Here is an 18284-nt window from a genome sequence, read left to right on the forward strand (position 1 = left end):
GCCGTTGGATTTTATTGATACAAAACATGGTTATAGGTAAATAATCAATATGGTTGATCATAATAAATCATCCTTTTGGGCACCGGGTACAGAGATGACCCCCTCTGGCCCGTGCCGCCTTGCCACCACAGGCCAGCCTGCTGCTAACTGCCTAGGCATCCAGGGTCTCCAGGGTGAACTGCACCCATATATTCTCCAGGGAGGGTGAGGTTTTTATAAACTCACCCCCCTGCCTTCCATGTACTAGATCCTGCCTCTTACATGCAGTTAGATGGCCTCTCCTTGGTGAGGCCCTGCGGCAAACGAGTCTTGTCTGCACGACCACCGCCCCAATCCACCCCCCGCCCTATCAAAGGCAGTTTGCACCGGGGTACTTGCGCTGGCAAGTGGAGCTGTCAGGGAGCGATAAAGGCCAAGAGGTGCCAAAGACCATGTACACTTCAAAGTGGTCTATAGAGCATGGGTTGTTGTTCCCATGTCTACCTCCAGACCCCGTGTCTCCTGCCAAGCATCCCCCCTCACGCTGGACGCCCCCCTGCAAACCGCATAATGCCACGACATATTCACGTCATTCATTCACAAACGCACCCCTGTTTCGAATTCTTTATAACCCACTTCATATTTCTAATGAGAACTTCTTTGCGCTTTGCTAGTCAACCCGTGAAGGTGCTGGTTATCTGCTCTTCGTCTCTGTGAACTTCCGTGACCACTTTGAGCAAACTCGTCAGTTTGCAACCTGTGAACTGCTCCCTGTTCTACGACAAGAAACTACTCTGATCCCTGCATCTAACTGTTTGTTCGTCAAGGTAAGGCCATGTACCATAATCATTTTGCGTCCAATTTTTTAAATTTATATCTATTTGCTAGTAGTCATCATATTGCATCCACGTTTTCTTTTCGTTCAAGACAGTACATGCAAGGAACTAGTCACATGTTCTGAGTTTAGTCAAATTATTTTTCTATTTTTTTAAAGTTATTCAAATACTTATCCGCATGGGAATAACGTGCATAGTTCCAAGAACCAAAACGAACCTTGCATTGAACCTTTTATGTGTCATTTAATTTTTTAACACATTGGTATTCATAGAGAATTGTTGATCTTTACTTTTCAGAACTTTCCACAATGCCTGCTTGTTCCATTGGCAGTTGCCCTTCGAAGACCCATAAAAAATCTGAAGGTACTATAATGCATGTTTTCCCTAAGACAATAGATCAGATAAGAGAATGGGTCCGATATTGCGGATATCCACCGTCTGAGCTTGAAAGTAGAGTCCTAGAAGTCTTTGCGGACAAGAGGGGTGATCGATACCGCATCTGCAGCAGGCACTTTAGCTCAGACATGTACTCCACATCATTGCTAATAAAGAAGAACACACCGCGAGCGAAGCGAAAATTGCTCTCAACCGCTATTCCCACTCTATTCGTCCACATCCCTACACTGGTGAGTCAAGTTTACGTATTTATCTCTCGGCCTTGCGGTAGTGTGTAGCATTAGCTAACAATAATTTCCCCATTTATGTATCCACTCAATATGAAGGCGGAAGATTCTCCATCCGTGTCGTTATTGCAGTCATCAGCCACTTCAAGCGCCTATCGGGTAATCTTACTTAGCTATTCTGCCACTGACTTGTTTTAGGCATGTAAATCAATAGTTTTAATTTATCGTGTAATTATTTTACCTAATGGTACACCTTAGTACTCGTCCTCTAGTCTTTGTTTTAAGTTATAATTATTGTTATCCAAAATAATGCAAGTACTGTCTTTCAGGGAGATGCTGAGGAGTCCAACGCATTGACGACAAACGTTGATGTCACTCAGATGCTCGAGGTACGTTTCCGGACAGTTCCATCGATGGAGATCATCAGATCTTGCATTCTTGTAGCGTGATTGTTACACACAATGTTTCTTTCGTTTTTAGCCATTGATATGTCCTTCTGTCGTCGCCCTCCTATGTGTCTTCTTTTTTCAATATTGTGTTCATTACTAATGAAAGTCCTATGTTTCAGGGAGTCGATGGAGCATTAGTCCAAGAAGAAGGGGGAGCATGCAGTTACGGGTCGGCGCAATGTTCTACAAGAACATCACACCCCTAGTAGTTGATGCAGATCTCTGGGTGGTGACACTTCCAACGATCGAGCAAATCGAATCATATTTAGATATCCATTACTTATTTTAGACAACTGATCATTTGTGCAGGTCTATTTAGATGAGCCGTTGACGCCTGCACAAAGTTTGTTCTTTTTACCAAAATAGAAAACCATACTAATGCAATTACTGTGTTTCAGGGAGTTGCTGAAGCGTCATCTTCAATAATATCATCAATGGAAGTCTATGCGGAGCCCGAGGTATGGATCTTGACAGTTCCATCTAACTAGATCAACAATGCGTGAATAATTGTCGTTTGAATGATCTACACAATGCGTTCATTCGTGTTTTGCTATTGAGATGTACGTGGGTATTGGTCCTCAAGTACATTTTGTGTTTTCAATATTATTATACATACTAATGAAAGTTCTATGTTTCAGGGAGTCGATGGAGCGTCAGTGCGTGATGGATGTGCTTATCATGAAAATATAGTCGTTGCAGCGCAAGAGGAAGTGGAGACATGCACACATGAGTCGTAGCAACAGCGTCCTGATGTTGAAGTTCGAGGCAAGAAAGTTTCAAAGAAAAGAAAGCAAAAGAAGGTTAGTGTCCTGGTCACTATATTATGTTGGTTTTCACTCTAATAGTTCAATACTGTAAGTTGTGTTTAAACTGAACATCCCTTTTCCAATCTGTCCTCTAGTTGCGAGTGGGTGTACGAACTAGATCTACACAGACAGTGAAGCGAACGAGAGATGTTGCTTTTCAAACCTTTTGGCAGGGACTTGAGACTGGAGATGCATCGTGCCAATGGGAAGAATATGAAGTGATTGACAACGGAGCTATACCACCACCAGCCATTGATAGTGAATGTCCTCCTGGTAGTTCGGATGCAGTCGGAGATCAATTCACAGAATCCACACCCGCAAAAACTAAGACCGCGAGAAAGTTGAAGAAATTGTTTTATTCACCCATCGCCGGAGAAGGAACAGATGTTGCAATGGAAGAGAATGAAGTGGACGACAATGAAACACCATCAATATCACTGAACATAGCGGAAGACGATATCAGAGATTCTACCTTTCATGTGAGTGACATGTCCTCAACGTTACAGGCCGAACCAGCTGGGATGCAGAGTGACAGTAAAAGGAAAGAGGCCAAATTCATTGTATTCGATAGTTGTTTGATATTATTATTAGGATGAAATGTGGGCATTCGGTTGGTGGGGAAGTATGTGGGGAGCCATTGATTAATGTGACTCGTGCAATTCGAGGCACTAACCTTAAAATACATGCCACCTGTACAAAATATCATCCTTTCTCATGGTCTGCACAACCCATGCTGGGGCAACTGCCAGCAGGCAATCTACTTTGTGCAGCGGCCGCACTTTTTAGTGGTTCAAGTTTTAAAAAGTTACAGTATTTCTTTCAGTTTGTGGGAATCCATTTCATTGCGAAAACTCAGTTCTACAAATACCAAATCGATTATCTATTTCCAGCCATTAGCGAAGCTTGGAGAATGGAAAAAATGTCTATTGATAGTACATTCGCGGGCAAACGGTTCAGGCTAGCCGGTGATGGACAATGCGACAGCCCAGGATTTTCAGCCAAGTACTGCACCTACCACTTTCAGGACATGGAAAGTAAGAAAATTGTGAGTTCGGTGGTCGTGCAGGTGTCACAAAGTACATCCTCAGTGGCCATGGAGAAAGTTGGCTTTGTAGCATCATTGCAAGAACTACAATTGCGGGGAATGGTGATCGACCTGATAGCCACGGACAGACACGTTTCAATTGCCAAGACAATGAGAGAAGAGTACAAAAATATAAATCACCAATTTGACGTATGGCATCTTGCAAAAACAATCAATAAAAAAATGTCAGCTGCAGGTAAAAAAAAAAGATATGCAAGGTATTTCACAGTGGTCCAAGTCAATCAGCAACCATCTTTGGTGGAGCTCAAAAACATGTGGAGGGTCGTTGGAAATTCTACTGGAAAAATGGCGGTCAGTAATGCTACACTGTAGCAACGTTCACCGCTGGACCACAAACCAACATTTCCACAATTGTGAACATGGCCATTTGTCCACAGAGGAGGCACGGAAGAAGAAGTGGTTGATTCCTTCATCACCCACTCACAAAGCCATTGAAAAGATTGTATTTGATAAAACTATAACAAGAGATTTGAGGGGACTCACGGAATTCTGCCACACATGAGATTTGGAGGTGTTTCACAATATGTGCCTAAAGTACAGGCCAAAACGATTGCATTTTGGCATGGAGGGCATGATAAATCGGACTCTTCTAGCGGTCTTGGCACATAACCATAATGTTGGCCGTCAACAAAGTAGGACGACCGGAACTTTAGGGACGCTTCGCTACAATAAGGCCTTCACTAAAAGAAGTAAACAATGGGTGATCAAACCAGTGTTTCAGGATATGCAATATGAGTTTATTGAGAGACTTATTGTTGATGTCCTAGATAGGCACATACATGGAGTTGTGAACGAACCTGTGCAGGGGACAACTGCATTGCCACCCAACATTGCCTCTGTTCCATGTCCACCTAAAGCAGAGCTCATTGAGAAATACACATCACGGTTTAAATGATTGTAATTTGATTGTCTGTTCTCTCGAGTCTCCTCATGTTGCAGGCCCATTGAATATGTGTATCTATGTAATGTGTAAATAAAAGTGATTGCTCAGTGTACATGCAATGTGTCTCTCCACCGTTGCCCCTCCCTTCACCGTGCAGTTGTGCGAACCACCCGGGTGTCACCTGTGACTTTGCTCTGGAGTCTCCTCATGTCGCAGGCCCATTGAATATGTGTATCTATGTATTGTGTAAATAAAAGTGATTGCTCAGTGTACATGCAATGTGTCTATCCAACCTTGTTCATATGCGCATTAAATTAAACCAAACAGTAATATAAATCATTTTTCAAAACATATAGAATGTCTCCGTATTTATGGTTCTCTGGGGCTGCAAATGCACGCAGACAAAATGCAAAGATGGAGTGTAAATTTCAAGTCCTGTGAGATGGCCTTACACTGAATGTAGCTAACTAGGAATGTGTGCTCGTTCAAAGTGAAGGTCAGCTGCTTTGATTTTTTGCTCGGGTGCCGGAATGGCCCACGACTCAGTATAAGGTTCTATTGTTATTTGACCTTGACAGGCCGGGACCATCCCGAAAGACTTCTTTTTGGGGGTGTGGGGCAATAACGTAAACGATAATGAATATAATTTCAGAAACGAAAGCCATTTAATGTTCGTTCATTAGAAGAAATAACGTTGGCATAGAAGGAGTGGTATTTCGGGGCTGCCCTACGCACAGACACAATGGGAAATGCAAATATAATGAAAGTAACTCTTTAGATGAGTTTATACCGCAATTTAATTACTATACAGTAGCTTTAAAGACGGGTTAAGTTGTACTTGTTCGTTCTATGTGGCATATTGTTTTGTACCGCGCACTATCTTGAGGAGAACCATCTCCTTTTACGGAAGCACCTCAAAACCTTCCTCTTTGCTTCTGCTTTCTCTCTCCCTCTCCCCTGCTACAACTGGTCCACTGTCTGCGACCTCGGTCCTGGGCCGTTCCACTCTCCACCTGCACTGCCTCCCTGTCAACCCCTGCACTGGGGGACTGTCTCAGTATCCTACAGCCCCCCCTTCCCAGCACTTGTTCTGCACTTACCTTGCACTCGCCACCAGCTGGCCCTATGTATTTATTATTTTATGCTACTTACCTTGTACTCCACTTCCCCCCTCCCCTTCCCCTTGCACTTTTACCTTCCCCCTACCCCTGCACTTGCGCGATCCGAATGACACCTGGCCTAGTAGGATCGTTGTCTGTCTTCTCCTTGTCTCCCCCCCCCCTCCCTGCCTCGCCACGCCTTGAAACACTTGTGTATAGGCGCGTTGCAAATGCCATATTATATCATATCAGTGAAGAAGTGGTCCACTGGCGCTCAGGCGGCTCTGAAAAAGGCGGAGGAGAGGGGGTGGGTTACTGGAAATGACGTATAATACCCAGTTGCACTGTCCTAGCTATGAAATAATTTCCCGACCTAATATATAAAATGAATAATTTTAATAAAGATCTGATGGTGAGACTAATTTCATTTTTTATGTTTTTAAAACAGGTACATCCTTCATTATTGTATGTGTCACGAGTACCAGACACCGGCGGATGGCTTTTACAACCGCCAGTTGCTTCTCCGCGTGAACAACGTTACCACCCTGACCATTTTATGGGACGATCGCCAAGTACAAGTATGCCCTTACGCGGTACTAATGGCTAGATGCAACATACATACCGTTGTGGTGGCCTAGTGCCTCGTTGTTGGAACAGCCATGCGATTATCAATGCGACCGAAGAGCTTATTTTATCGTAAACCAACACCCTGTGTACTGCACACGAACATCGCTTGCCTCAAGACGAACTATTTTGGATCGAGAGCAATGAAAAATGCAAATCGCTGAATATTCTCTAAACATTTGATGTCAAATAAATGTACTTTACCAAATTTACAATCTTGCGGTTTGATTTAAAAGTACAGTTTCATATTCCGAATTGTGGCGCGCTGTGTTCTGAGCTGATCTGTGTTGGTTTCCGGGTTCTGTGTGGAGTCGCGTAGAAGACGCCTGGGCGCGTTTGCCTACGCAGCACAGTCACGTCACGGATAGAGGCGGGGAATATGAATGTTTTGATAAAGTCTGTTTCAGGGGCGGGGGATATGATTTAGTGCCGCAAACGCAGGTGAGCCAGGTCGATGGGGGGAAATGATAGGATTATCACAAAATGGCGGCTGATTTCGAGTGCGTTAATGGACGAAAAGTCGGGTAAGGTCCATAGGAAAGTTTTCTACGATCTACCGATTTATGCTTAAAAACACATGGCCGAACCGTAGGGACAATAAAAAAAAGGTCCCGGAACTAGCCTTTAAGACTTACCTGTTGATTTATTCCCTCTTCATTTCGGGTCCGCGCCGCATCCTGGCATTTCCGGACCCCGGCCCCTAAGGGGAAAAAGAGACATCAGCGCTAATGAGCGAATGAAAAGACATTACCAAAAAACGCTCATTAAAGACTTACCCGATTTCTACAAGGATTTCACCTCTCATCTCGGGTCGGTGCCTGTACCCCGGCATTCCGTACCCCGGCCCCAATGGGGAAAAAGACACTAGCATTAGTACATTAATGCATGGACACAAGGGGAACCTCTTATCAAAAAAACTTACCTGGAAGCCAAGCAAGTTTGGTTCTCACCAATCCGAAAATCCAGTGAAGTAACTGGATACCAACGCGCCCCTGCATCAGAAGCAGGATGGAGAGCTCGTCCTTCCAGACCCTAAGGTGAGACGCTATGAGAAATCACAGAAGGGTTTCAAGGAGGGTGAGAGGGGAAAGTGGGAGGCCGATTGCATTACCCCGCAGACAGTTAATCCCCCATTTTCACCTACAGAAGGATACTTCTGCGAGCCAGACAAGCCAGATTTGGGGGCCCAGTCCAGTCCGTCTTCCGAACCCTGCGCATCACCTTAGAAGAGGTCACAGCAGCGCGAACCAGGCCAGCGCCTCCGTGGGAGTCAGGTGAGCGTAACAACTGTACTGTTGCCACATATAGGCATTTGTTTTTCTTTAGTTTGCAAAAGCAAATTTAAAAAAAAAAGTTTTCCCCTACACGTGGTGCAGCTGGCCTTCCTTTTTAAATTCAACTTTTCATCTCCAGCAGATTCACACATTGTCTGCAACTATAGTTATTCTCTTGAAATGCTGGCGTTAGTTAGAGTATCTCTCTGAACAGTTGAGTTTTGGATACTTTTGCAGAGAAAATGACTGTTTCCCGTGTGAGAAAAAGTAAGGTTCCTGGTTGATTTGTTTTTTTGTTAGTTTGAATAGGCTTGTCAATTCAGAATCATGCCTGGTTTTGCTGAGGCACAGTGACACACAGAAGGCTTGGTAGGGCTTATTAAATCACAGTGGCTTTAAGGAACAGAGGGAATTAGCGTCAAAGAAATTTTTTTTAAAGGTGAAAAAGGGTTTCTTTTCCAATTGATTTTTTGGCTTTTGCAGCAACGCAACACTGCTTTTTCCACTTTCTTCCTTTAATTTATGCCGGAACACACTGGCAATCTCCTTCAATGTGCCCCCCTGGTTCCATCCTGCCCGATGTGTGCTTGGCAGGATGGTGCAGCCCTTTTCTTTGTTGTTGCAAAACGCAGTTATAAGCCGTGGCGTTCACAGGAGCGAGCGCAGCCCTTGTGGTCGTTTCTGCGCAATTGCAGCTTAATGATGTGGGGCAATGCCGTCGAGTGGATCAATATATCCCACACACCCCGGTGGGAGGCTGGCTGGCGAACTTCGTCAGCGTGTGGAAGACCATCTCCACAGACTTTTGGGTGCTGGACGCTCTCACTCACGGACACACCCTAGAGTTCCAACGGAAGTGTCCCAGTACACCAAAAGTGGCCCTTCAGGAAAACCACGTCCCTCAGCTTCTGCTGGAGGTGCGGGCCATGCTAAAAAAAGGGTGCAATAGAGTTTTTCCCCAAAGAGGCCCCGGGGCTCCGGAGTGTACTCTCGTTACTTCCTTGTCAAAAAGACCACCAGCGGTTGGAGGCCAATCCTGGACCTCAGCAAAAGTTTCGGATGGCGACTCTTCAGCATGTGCTAGGACAGCTGGAAGAGGGGGATTTTCTATTGTCGCTGGACTTGGAAGACTCCTATTTTCAGATCCCCATACACAAGAGCCACGGTAAGTACTTAAGCTTTGTGGTTCAAAGACATTACCAGTTCAAGGCCCTTCCCTTCGGACTGAAGACGGCACCAAGAGTGTTCACCAAGTGCCTGGCGCCGGTGCAGCTGCGTCTACGAGGGATCCGCCGTGCACGGTCTGTTTACTATCAAAGACTGTGCCTGAGGGACATCGGTTACATCGCAAATTTTTAATTTAGAATTTTATCACTGTTTTACTGACAAATTTGAGCTTGTATTAGAATTGTTTAACAAGAATTTTAGCGAGTTACTTAGAGCTGCTATAGTGGGTGTAACCCTAAAATTGAAATACAAATAAGATTCCAGTGCCTAAATTGTTTTGTAATCCATATTCGACGAGACGCAAGTAAAAGCCTGCATTCTTTTCACTAAAGAACTACAATCCCCAGAAGGATTGTAGTCCCAGAGCCATACTTCCCTACTAACCCTTCCCTACGAACACACCAGCGCGCACTGGCAGGCACAGTCTGTTTCAGTCTGTGCAAGGAGGTGCATGGGGTGTTCCAAACGTAAGAGTAATTCAGACCTGTACCTTTTTTTTTATATTCTTTGAACTTTTGCTCATAGTCTGGAAACGGTATTACCAGGTGAAGCCGGTTTGACAGATCACAACCGCTAAAACACCACAGATATACATAATATCTATTGCATGCTGTAGGAAATGAAGGCAGGTAAACACCAGTCAGTAGAAAATGGGGGAGAGAGCAGAGGGAGCCATATGGGGGAGACCAATAGAGCCACAACTGAAAGCCGTGCAGGAAGGAGAAACCGGACATGGAGAAGTAGCCCCTCTAGAAAAGCAGAGGGAGAAGAAAGTGAGAGGAAATGTGATAATATATATAGCACTGCTAGGCTGAAAGTGGGGCTGCTAAATATGCAGTCTTTAAACAAACATGCACATAAGGTTTAGGACCTCATTAAAGAGAAAGATTTAGATTTACTATGCATAACAGAAACCTGGCTGAAAGATCCCATTGGACCAGTGTGTGAAAATACAGTACCAGAGTACATAATGTATAACAAACAGAGAATGGAGGAGTTGCTGTCATAGCCAGAGACACGTTGAAAATGTTCAGGGCTGACTTTGCATGTACAGGCTGTGAAGCAATGCAACTAAAACGTACATACACACCTAATGATAGCTTAAATATCATCGTTTTATATCGACCACATTCCCTAGTTTCTTGCTTCGAAAACGAAGTTACCTCTCAAGCTACCAGGCTCATATCGACCAATACTTCTACTATGCTAGTAGGAGATAGGAACAGGTGGAGAGGGAATACAGAGTATAATGAGGCATTAATGCTGGAAAAAGCCATGAAGAACTTGGGATTTCCATTATTAAATAAAGAACCCACGACTCCCCAAGGGAACCAGTTAGACTGGGTATTCACTAATAACCTGAATTCCTATAAAGTCACTACGGAGCCTTGTGTATGTTCGGATCACTACGCAGTTACGTTCAAAGTGCAACTAAATACCCCGCATACATCAAATGAAAATCCCCATATTTAGGTATGGAGTAGAAACATCAAAAATATCGGCCCGGAGACATTGAAACCATGCCTTCAGAAAAGTGCACAGCCTTTCCTTGAAAAAGACGACTGCGAGAGCATGCTGAAGAAATATAAATACATGCAAGCCTTGGTGGATGAGAATGCACCACTGAAACAGAAATTGGTGAGAAAAAATGACGACCACTGAATCTGGTACAATGGGGATTTAAATAAACTCAAACAGGAGAAGCGAGCCAAAAAAAGAACATGGCGTCAGAACCCAACTCAAGTAAATAAACTTTAGATCACAGATCACACATATAGGAAAGGTGACAAGGAAGCAAAGAAGAATTATTATAATAAAGAAATTGAGGAAGCCTCAAACACATCCAGTAAAATGTTTGAAATAATTAAGGGGATTGAAAAGCCAAAGATGCTTTCACTGCCACACACCCCCACCAGGGAAGACTGTGATAGTGTGCAAGAAGCATTTGCAGCCGAGATCTATAAAGCTCAAAATAATATTTCAGCCAGAACGAAGGGAGACTCACCAGTTACTCCAGCTGAAATCATGAACTTGGAAGGAATGGAGCGCTTCAGTTTCTCGTCCATATCCGAGGATGATTTATGTAAGGTAATGGCCAAAATGAAACCCACCTCTTGTGCAGAGAACATTCTGTCCACCAAAATCATCCTGGAGAACAAACTCTTTTCCCCAGTCCTGACGAGGATGGTCAATGCATCTTTCAGAGAAGGGGTGGGTACACAACGAAATGAAGGAGGCAACAATTACCCCCTTGTTAAAAAAAGCAGGGCTGGATCCTAAGGATCCCAGTAACCTACAGCCTACTACGAATTCAAATTTCATCTTGGAAATTCTAGATAAAATTGCAACAAACTGCAAAAGCATGTGGAAGATCGGAAGCTATTGCATGAACAGCAATCAGGTTTCCGTGCCACCCACAGCACTGAATCTGCTAGGCTCGATCTTCAGACCCATATGCTAGACTAGATAAAGGTAAAACAGGTATTCTCATGTTACTGGATTTTAGCACCCTTTTGACTTGGTGGACCACCAACTCCTCCAGGAAGCACTGGTTAAGATAGCGGGTTGCTCTCCTGGGGTGCTGGCATGGCTGTCATCCTTTTTGGAAGATAGGAGTGCAAGAGTACACTGGGGCGATACATTTACTGAGGCCGGCCCCATCTTATATGGAGTTCCACAGGGAGCAAGCTTGTCGCCTTTATTGTTCAACCTATACATGAGAAGCCTCTGCAAGTTTTTAGAACACATTGGTATATTTTTTTGTACAAATTACGCTGATGATACGCAGCTCATTTTCGAACTAAAGGGAGACTATAACATCGACAGTGCAAAAAAAACAGAAGAATACCACATTATAGAAAAATGGATGCATCATTGGATGTGTTTAAATAACACAAACTGAATTCATGATTTTTGGAAGCTGGGGTTAGAATATAAGACTTAACATCAAGGAGGCCAATATCCCAGTGATACCCTATGTGAAAACCCTCGGGATGATGGTGGAACCATCAGTGGGAACTGAGGCTCAGGTTAACTATTTGCAGAAAAATAATGCCTACTACATGTGTTTGAGAGCCAGAAGACCATTTTTTTAATGAACCCATTGCTGCAACGACAGCAAGAGCCATCATATTGTCGCGTCTTGACTACGGCAACGCTCTTCTAGTGGGAGCCACAAAGAGGGAAATACAAAAGTGCCAAGTTATGGAAAATAATGCAGTTCGAATAGTTAAGGGCATTAAAAATAGGGAACATGTATCAGCAGGGAGAAGAGACCTACACTGGTTAAGAATGGAGCAAAGAATACATTTTAAGGCCATGACGATAATCTATAAATGCATATATGGAAAGGCCTAGAGTTATTTTAAGAAACAATTTTCTCTCTATATTCCTCAAGGATGCCTGAGGAGTGGCTATCAGCTGATAGGGGCACGCTGAATATTCCCAGTGCAAATTGTGCTTGTGGGCGATGGAAATCTTTCCACACATTATTGGAACAAACTGCCAATGGTACTACGGCAAGAAGTGAATTATCAGAGGTTCAGGAAATTGTTGAAAACCTTCCTGTTCCAATGATACAAACATACCACCACAATTCTTAAATCTCGCCAAACAGAAAGTATTATGTGATTTGAATGTTCTCGGTTCCACGTGGCCTGATGCCTGCGGGCTACCGGCGCGTTATAAGCAGGCACATAAACAAACATGTGTACCCTTACCTGGACGACTGGCTCATCCGGGCAAGCTCAAAGGACAGTGCCATTGAAAACACGGCAAGGACCGTCCAACTCCGGACGGATCTGGGGTTCTCAGTGAACTACACAAAGTCCTGCTTGATTCCATCGCAGGACGCGTGGTTTCAGGGATCCAGACTCTGTGTCGTGCCTGGTGTCTGTCGGAGGCGAGGACAGCGGCCATTTTGGGCAAGGTACAGCGGCTGTTGACCCTGAAGGTAGCAAGGGTGAGGTCCATCAAGTCCCTTGTTGGCATGATGTTGTCATGCATTTACCTCATTTGGCTGTGCAGGCTATGGATGCGTCCGCTGCAGGAGTTCCCCGATGCCCGTTGGATACAAGTATCGGGGAGCTTTGAGTACAAGATCGCACTCAAGAGTTTCCATCGAGCGATACAGAGGTGAGGAGGGCGCGCACATCTGTCCTGAGGCGTGGATTAACAGACCCCACTTCATCAAGAGACTCAGGACGGACGCCTCCCTGGAGGGTTGGGGAGCGCACACCAGGAAGTCTTCATGCAAGAGGCATGTGGCTACCGGAGAAGTGGTTACACATCAACGTTTTGGAGCTGCGGGCAGTGTTTTGGGCCCTCAAGTCCTTCCTTCTGTCCCTCAAGGGCAAGGTGGTACGGGTCTTCACGGACAACACCACAATGTTCTACATCAGGAAGCAGGGGGCACCAGGTCCCTGGTGCTCTCCAAAGAGGCGCAGGACTTTTGGCACTGTGCTACGGGACAGGGGATGTTCCTCATCCCATTTCATCTGGCAGGAGTGATCAACACCGTCGCCGACTCTCAGCAGGGAGCTACGCGCTTGCCACACATAGGGAACTTCAGCAGGACCAAGTGGATCACCTGTTCCGCAGATGGGGCAATACCCAGATAGATCTGTTTGCGACAGCGACGAACACCAAGTGCCGGAGGTTCACAAGCAGGTTTCCCCAGCTTCTCTTTTCATTAAAACATGCGTCATAAATCATTTATACAAAAAAAAGAAATGATTTTGAAACCAAAGTGTTACCTGAGAATCTCGAAGCTGGCAATGTCCCACTGGTGCAAGCCTAATGATGAACTGCATACAATGTATTTGCCATCAAAGTGAAGTCTAGGTTGCAAACAAATGCTTCGATCCTCTGATGCATACAGTGTTGTTAAGCACTTGCAGTTAATCTCTCTTCCAATTGGCCAAATCTATCAACAGAATGAGAAAAGTGTTTGCATTTATATGAAAAGAGATACAGTTGATAATTAGCAGATCATTATTTAGCGGCACATGCTGCCATGCAGCAGCTACTGAGCGCTTTAAGATCTTTAGACATTCAATACTATAAAAGCTATAAACTATGCAGGCAAATAAAAGCAGCAACAAAAAAGTAGGGTACCATCAATCGCATTACCAAATTTATAGCTAGGTTTGCATTCTATAAATATCAACACGAAACCTCACTAAACTTAAATAAGCTTTTACATATGTTGAAAGCAGTAAAAGTAAATACTTTGCCAAATATATGCTTTTACAACTCTAGTCAATCTCAACCTCGGCTCCATTGTGTTACTTTTACATGCATTATCCAGGGTGTGTAGGGATGAGTCTCCTACATCATAAAAGTGGAGGCAAATGGATGGAGTTCAAGCTGTGTTTTCAAACAGCATGTGTTAAGGTTCAAAAAGTGCTCGACATTGGGGATGTTGTGGTTTTTATTTACAAACGTTGTGCATGTGTTCGGACAGCTTTCCTCTTCTTCCACTGTAAAAGACACAGAAGGTTCTGGTGGATGCCTTTAAACAGGTAAAATGTCTTGAGTTTTTAAATGTTTGTGGAGCTATGTTATTGTGATTTATACCGCGCACCGCTGCCATTTTCATGGTCTCCAGGCACTCTGGTGGATCTGAAAAGTTGGGAGGGCTTAGTTAGTGGAATGGAGAGGGAAAGCGCTAGAAAGCTTTGATGTGTTGTTGGAAGCTTCAGTTTGGAAAAAACAGTACTGTGTGCCGGGCTTGTTATTAGTTGGTAAGGGTTAGGTGCTGTTTACTGTACGAGTGTGTGTGCAATGGTTTAGTTTTCTGTAGTGTGTGTTTAGTTGGCTGCTGTCGAGTGTGCATTTTGTAGTGGTTTTAGGTGTTTGCTGTGGCAGAGGTATGTGTGTGTTTTGTTTGGTGTTTGACTGAGTATGCAGGACATCGGAATGCTTTTGTTAGTGTTAGCAGTCTGTACCCTTATATGCGGTGGTTATGTTGGTCTGGCAGGGTTCCTATTCTATAGTGGTTTGTGCTAAAATGCTTTATTTCGTTGGGGTATCCAGATTTAGTTTTTTTGGGCATTGGTCTTGTGTTGTGTTGGCTGTTTCCATTCGACTGTGTTTCCTGTTTAGCTTGGTGAATTTAAGCGCCATGTTTTTTAGCACTTTTCTGACCTTTAGGTGGTCTGCTGTTGCGAGTTCCTTCTGGAATGAGTTCAAAAGTGTTGCCAAGCTGCCAGAGAAAGCTGATCCACCAAATTTCTGCTTTAAGTATTGTTTTGGTTTCAGGCGAATGTCGTTGCTGGACCTTGGTATTGTTTGGTTAGTAGATTGAGATATTTCCCTGTATGAATTCAGCTTCTTGGCCGTGGGTTGCACTGAGTTATGCAGAGGGTTTTGAAGAAAAACATTTTTGGGAATGGTAGCCAATGTAGGGTTCTTCAATGCGGACTTGATTTTTGTTCTCTCTCAGTGAGTGAGAGGAGTAGTCTTGCTGCTACATTCTGCATTTGCTGTAGTTTTTGGGTAAGGTAGTCTGGCATTCCAAGATACATGCTGTTGGCATAGTCTACTCTAGACACGGGGGAGATGATGGTGAGTGTTCTATGTGGGAAGGTGAAGAAAGGTAGTATCACTTGACTGTATGTAGGTGGAAGAAGCACTTCTTTACTACTCCGTTGACTCGCATTTCGTGTTAAGTCATCCAATAATATTGCAAGGTTTTAACCACTTTGGAAAGATCTGCTCGAGTCCCCATTCCAGTAGGCCATGGAATGTGATTTTGGTTCAACGGGTCGTTGGGTGCGATCATGGTTTCTGTTTTGTCCGGGTTGAGTTTAAGGATGTTGGTACTCATTGAATGGTTTGTTTCTGAAAGGCAGTTGATAAGGGTTGGGCCTTGTCCTCTACTAGCGTTGATTTTGTAGATGATTGGTGTGTCGTCTGCATAGTTGTAGCAAGTGAGACCATGTCTTTTGATGAGGAGTCATGTAGATGTTGTAGAGCAGTGGTGAGAGTGAGGAGGCTTGTGGAACTCGGCAGCTTGTTTTGCGGGGTGCCGAGTTGAAGAGGTTTAGCTACGTTGTTTATGTTCTTTCCACTAGTAAGGATTTTAACCATAGTAATGCTGTGTTGCAAATTCCTATTTCTTGGAGTCTATTGTTGAGTGTATTGTGGTAGACTGTGTAGAAGGCTGCCGATGCATCTAGTAGTATTAGTGACGATGGAGTCTGCACTGATTTTTAGATCATTCCACAGGATAATACTGCTGTTTCTGTTCCTCTCATGGGTGTGAAGCCGACTTGTGCCTGGTCTAGTATTCGATTGTTTTCTACATGTTTCAGGATTTGTTCGTAAACTCAGCCTTCTAAGAGTTTTGCCGGGTATGGGATGTTTGAAATTGGTTTGTAGTTGGTTAGGTATTCTGTGTTTCCCGATGGGTCTTTAAGAAGTGGCTTGATGTATGCTGATTTGAAGGCTCACGGCACATTTCCTGTTGCAAATGAATGGTTGAAGTATTCTGCAGGTGTTTTTTGAGTGAGGATTCTCTTGTACTTGTCTAGAGGGCAAGGACCTTCTGGTGACGAGGATCTGTGGCTTTTGTTCACTAGGCTTGTGAATATTTCTGTCGAAAATGGGGAGTAGTTGTTTAGTTTGGTAGTTGGTTCTGGCATTGGATGCTTAGGGGAGTTGTTTGTGTTTTTATGCATGCTCTTGGTGACTTGTTGGATGTTTTTGATTATGCTTTTGAAGTGTCCTGCAAGGTCATTGCAACATTTTTGTGCGGTTGTGGGTGTGTTGTTGCAACCAGTTGAGTTTCTTAGCTTGTTAAGGATGTTGCACATCTCTTTCTGCTTGTTGCTTGCGTTTGTTGTAACATTGTTTTTTGCTTGGCGTATTTCGGCTTTGTACAGTCATATCTGTCTTGTGTGTGATTTTTTTCTGTTGATCGTAGTTTTTCCACCAATGTTGTTACAGTTTCCTATTCGTTTTCTTCAGCTGTGGGTGTTTCTTCTTTTGCTCTGAGGTGGGTGTAAACCATCTCGCCATTGTTTTCTTTAGTGAGGGGGAGAATACTTTTTCCAATGCAATGTCATCTAGTGTTTTTATGATCCATTTTTGGATTTTTTCAGTTCTTTCTTTGATGTTGGATGGGTCCAAGACGGTGTTTGATGGTTTTGTGGATTCCAGTCTAGTGTTCAGTGCTGCAATGTTTATTGATTTTCAGTTCCTTTTCTGAATTGGAGGAGTTTTTGGGAGGTGAATTAGTTTTCGCGTTGGTGGGAGAATCACAAAGGCTATTCTGGGGTGGTTGCCTCAGAGGATCTAAATCGTGTGCCCTGCTGGGTTGCTCCTTTGACCAATTGCTGTAGATGCATCGTCGCAAGTTGATTTGTTAGGGTTTTAGGTGAGTTGGTGTTTCCTTCTATAAACCAGCTTTTGAAATCTCCTAGTATGATCAGCTAGTCATATTTTATGGCGATGTTGGTGATGCGTTCACAAGTTTTTCCTTTAAAGTAGGGTTGTATGTCGGCGGTCTGTAGATGAGTAGAAATTACAGGTTGGTTTGGTGGTGCAGAAGGAGTGATTCACAGTTTGTGATGTTTAGTGGTGGTGCTGTTCGGTGATCTTTGTATGCAAATCGGTTGTGTTCTAATCTTTCTTATGATACAAACCAGTTTCGACAAAAAGGCAGTGGAATGAAATGTTGGGATACAAAGGGCCTGGTTCCTAGTGTTATCCCATGGAGGCCAGGAGGAGACAAATGCTTTCCATTTCTCCCCTCCCCCCCAAACTCAGATTTTCCCAGGTGACAAAATGGGGGTCGGGAGTCGCTGGAGGTTAGATTTCCCACAGTTTGTTCCGGTGAGAGGTGCCCAGAAGCTGGGGTGCAAGGATTCTTCCGGTCAGGTCCAGATGCAAGATGCAAACCCTGCCAATGAAGAAATGCAAGCCTCTTCAGGACAGTTCATAGACGGGGAGCAAGGTGAGTTCTGGTTGCAACCACAGAATGGCAATGCTTCTGGCCAGGTATCCACAAGAGAGCTAGTCAGTCCACCGGGTGGGAGGGAGAGGAAAAAAAGAAAAAAAAAGAAAAAAATAAAGAAAGAAACTGACACCCACCCATGAGTTCTCAGTTCCCCTTCCAATCCTTCGAAGGGATCTCCAAAACGGACTCTTGGTGTTCCTTGCTTAAGCAAACAAAATGTCAAATGCTTCACATAGTTCCTTGCTTTATCCCATCTCCCAGGATTTAGTCTTACCTGTGAAGCCCAGGGTTCACAGCTATGACCAAGTTCGTCAGTAGGGCCTACTGGTCATCTTCCTTCTCAGTCTCATGTTGGCTACAGGTCGATACAATCCTGCTCTCAGCTACAGGTGGTCTATGGGCTATTCCCGACTTAT

At 44.1% G+C, this 18284-nt stretch overlaps 1 protein-coding gene across 10 annotated transcripts in view; it reads right to left on the minus strand.

The window, feature by feature from the left end:
- The window catches only part of FBXW2 (F-box and WD repeat domain containing 2), a 434117-nt gene that overhangs the window by 103449 nt on the left and 312384 nt on the right, over positions 1 to 18284 (minus strand). For all 10 annotated transcript variants that reach the window (XM_069609490.1, XM_069609495.1, XM_069609489.1 and 7 more), the window contains one exon: positions 13661 to 13830. In XM_069609490.1, coding sequence (XP_069465591.1) covers positions 13661 to 13830 — 170 coding nt within the window. The remainder of the gene's footprint in view (positions 1 to 13660; positions 13831 to 18284) is intronic.

This window comes from Ambystoma mexicanum, chromosome 8 (assembly GCF_040938575.1).
Source record: "Ambystoma mexicanum isolate Mex_15411 chromosome 8, UKY_AmexF1_1, whole genome shotgun sequence".
NCBI classification, from domain to species: domain Eukaryota; kingdom Metazoa; phylum Chordata; class Amphibia; order Caudata; family Ambystomatidae; genus Ambystoma; species Ambystoma mexicanum.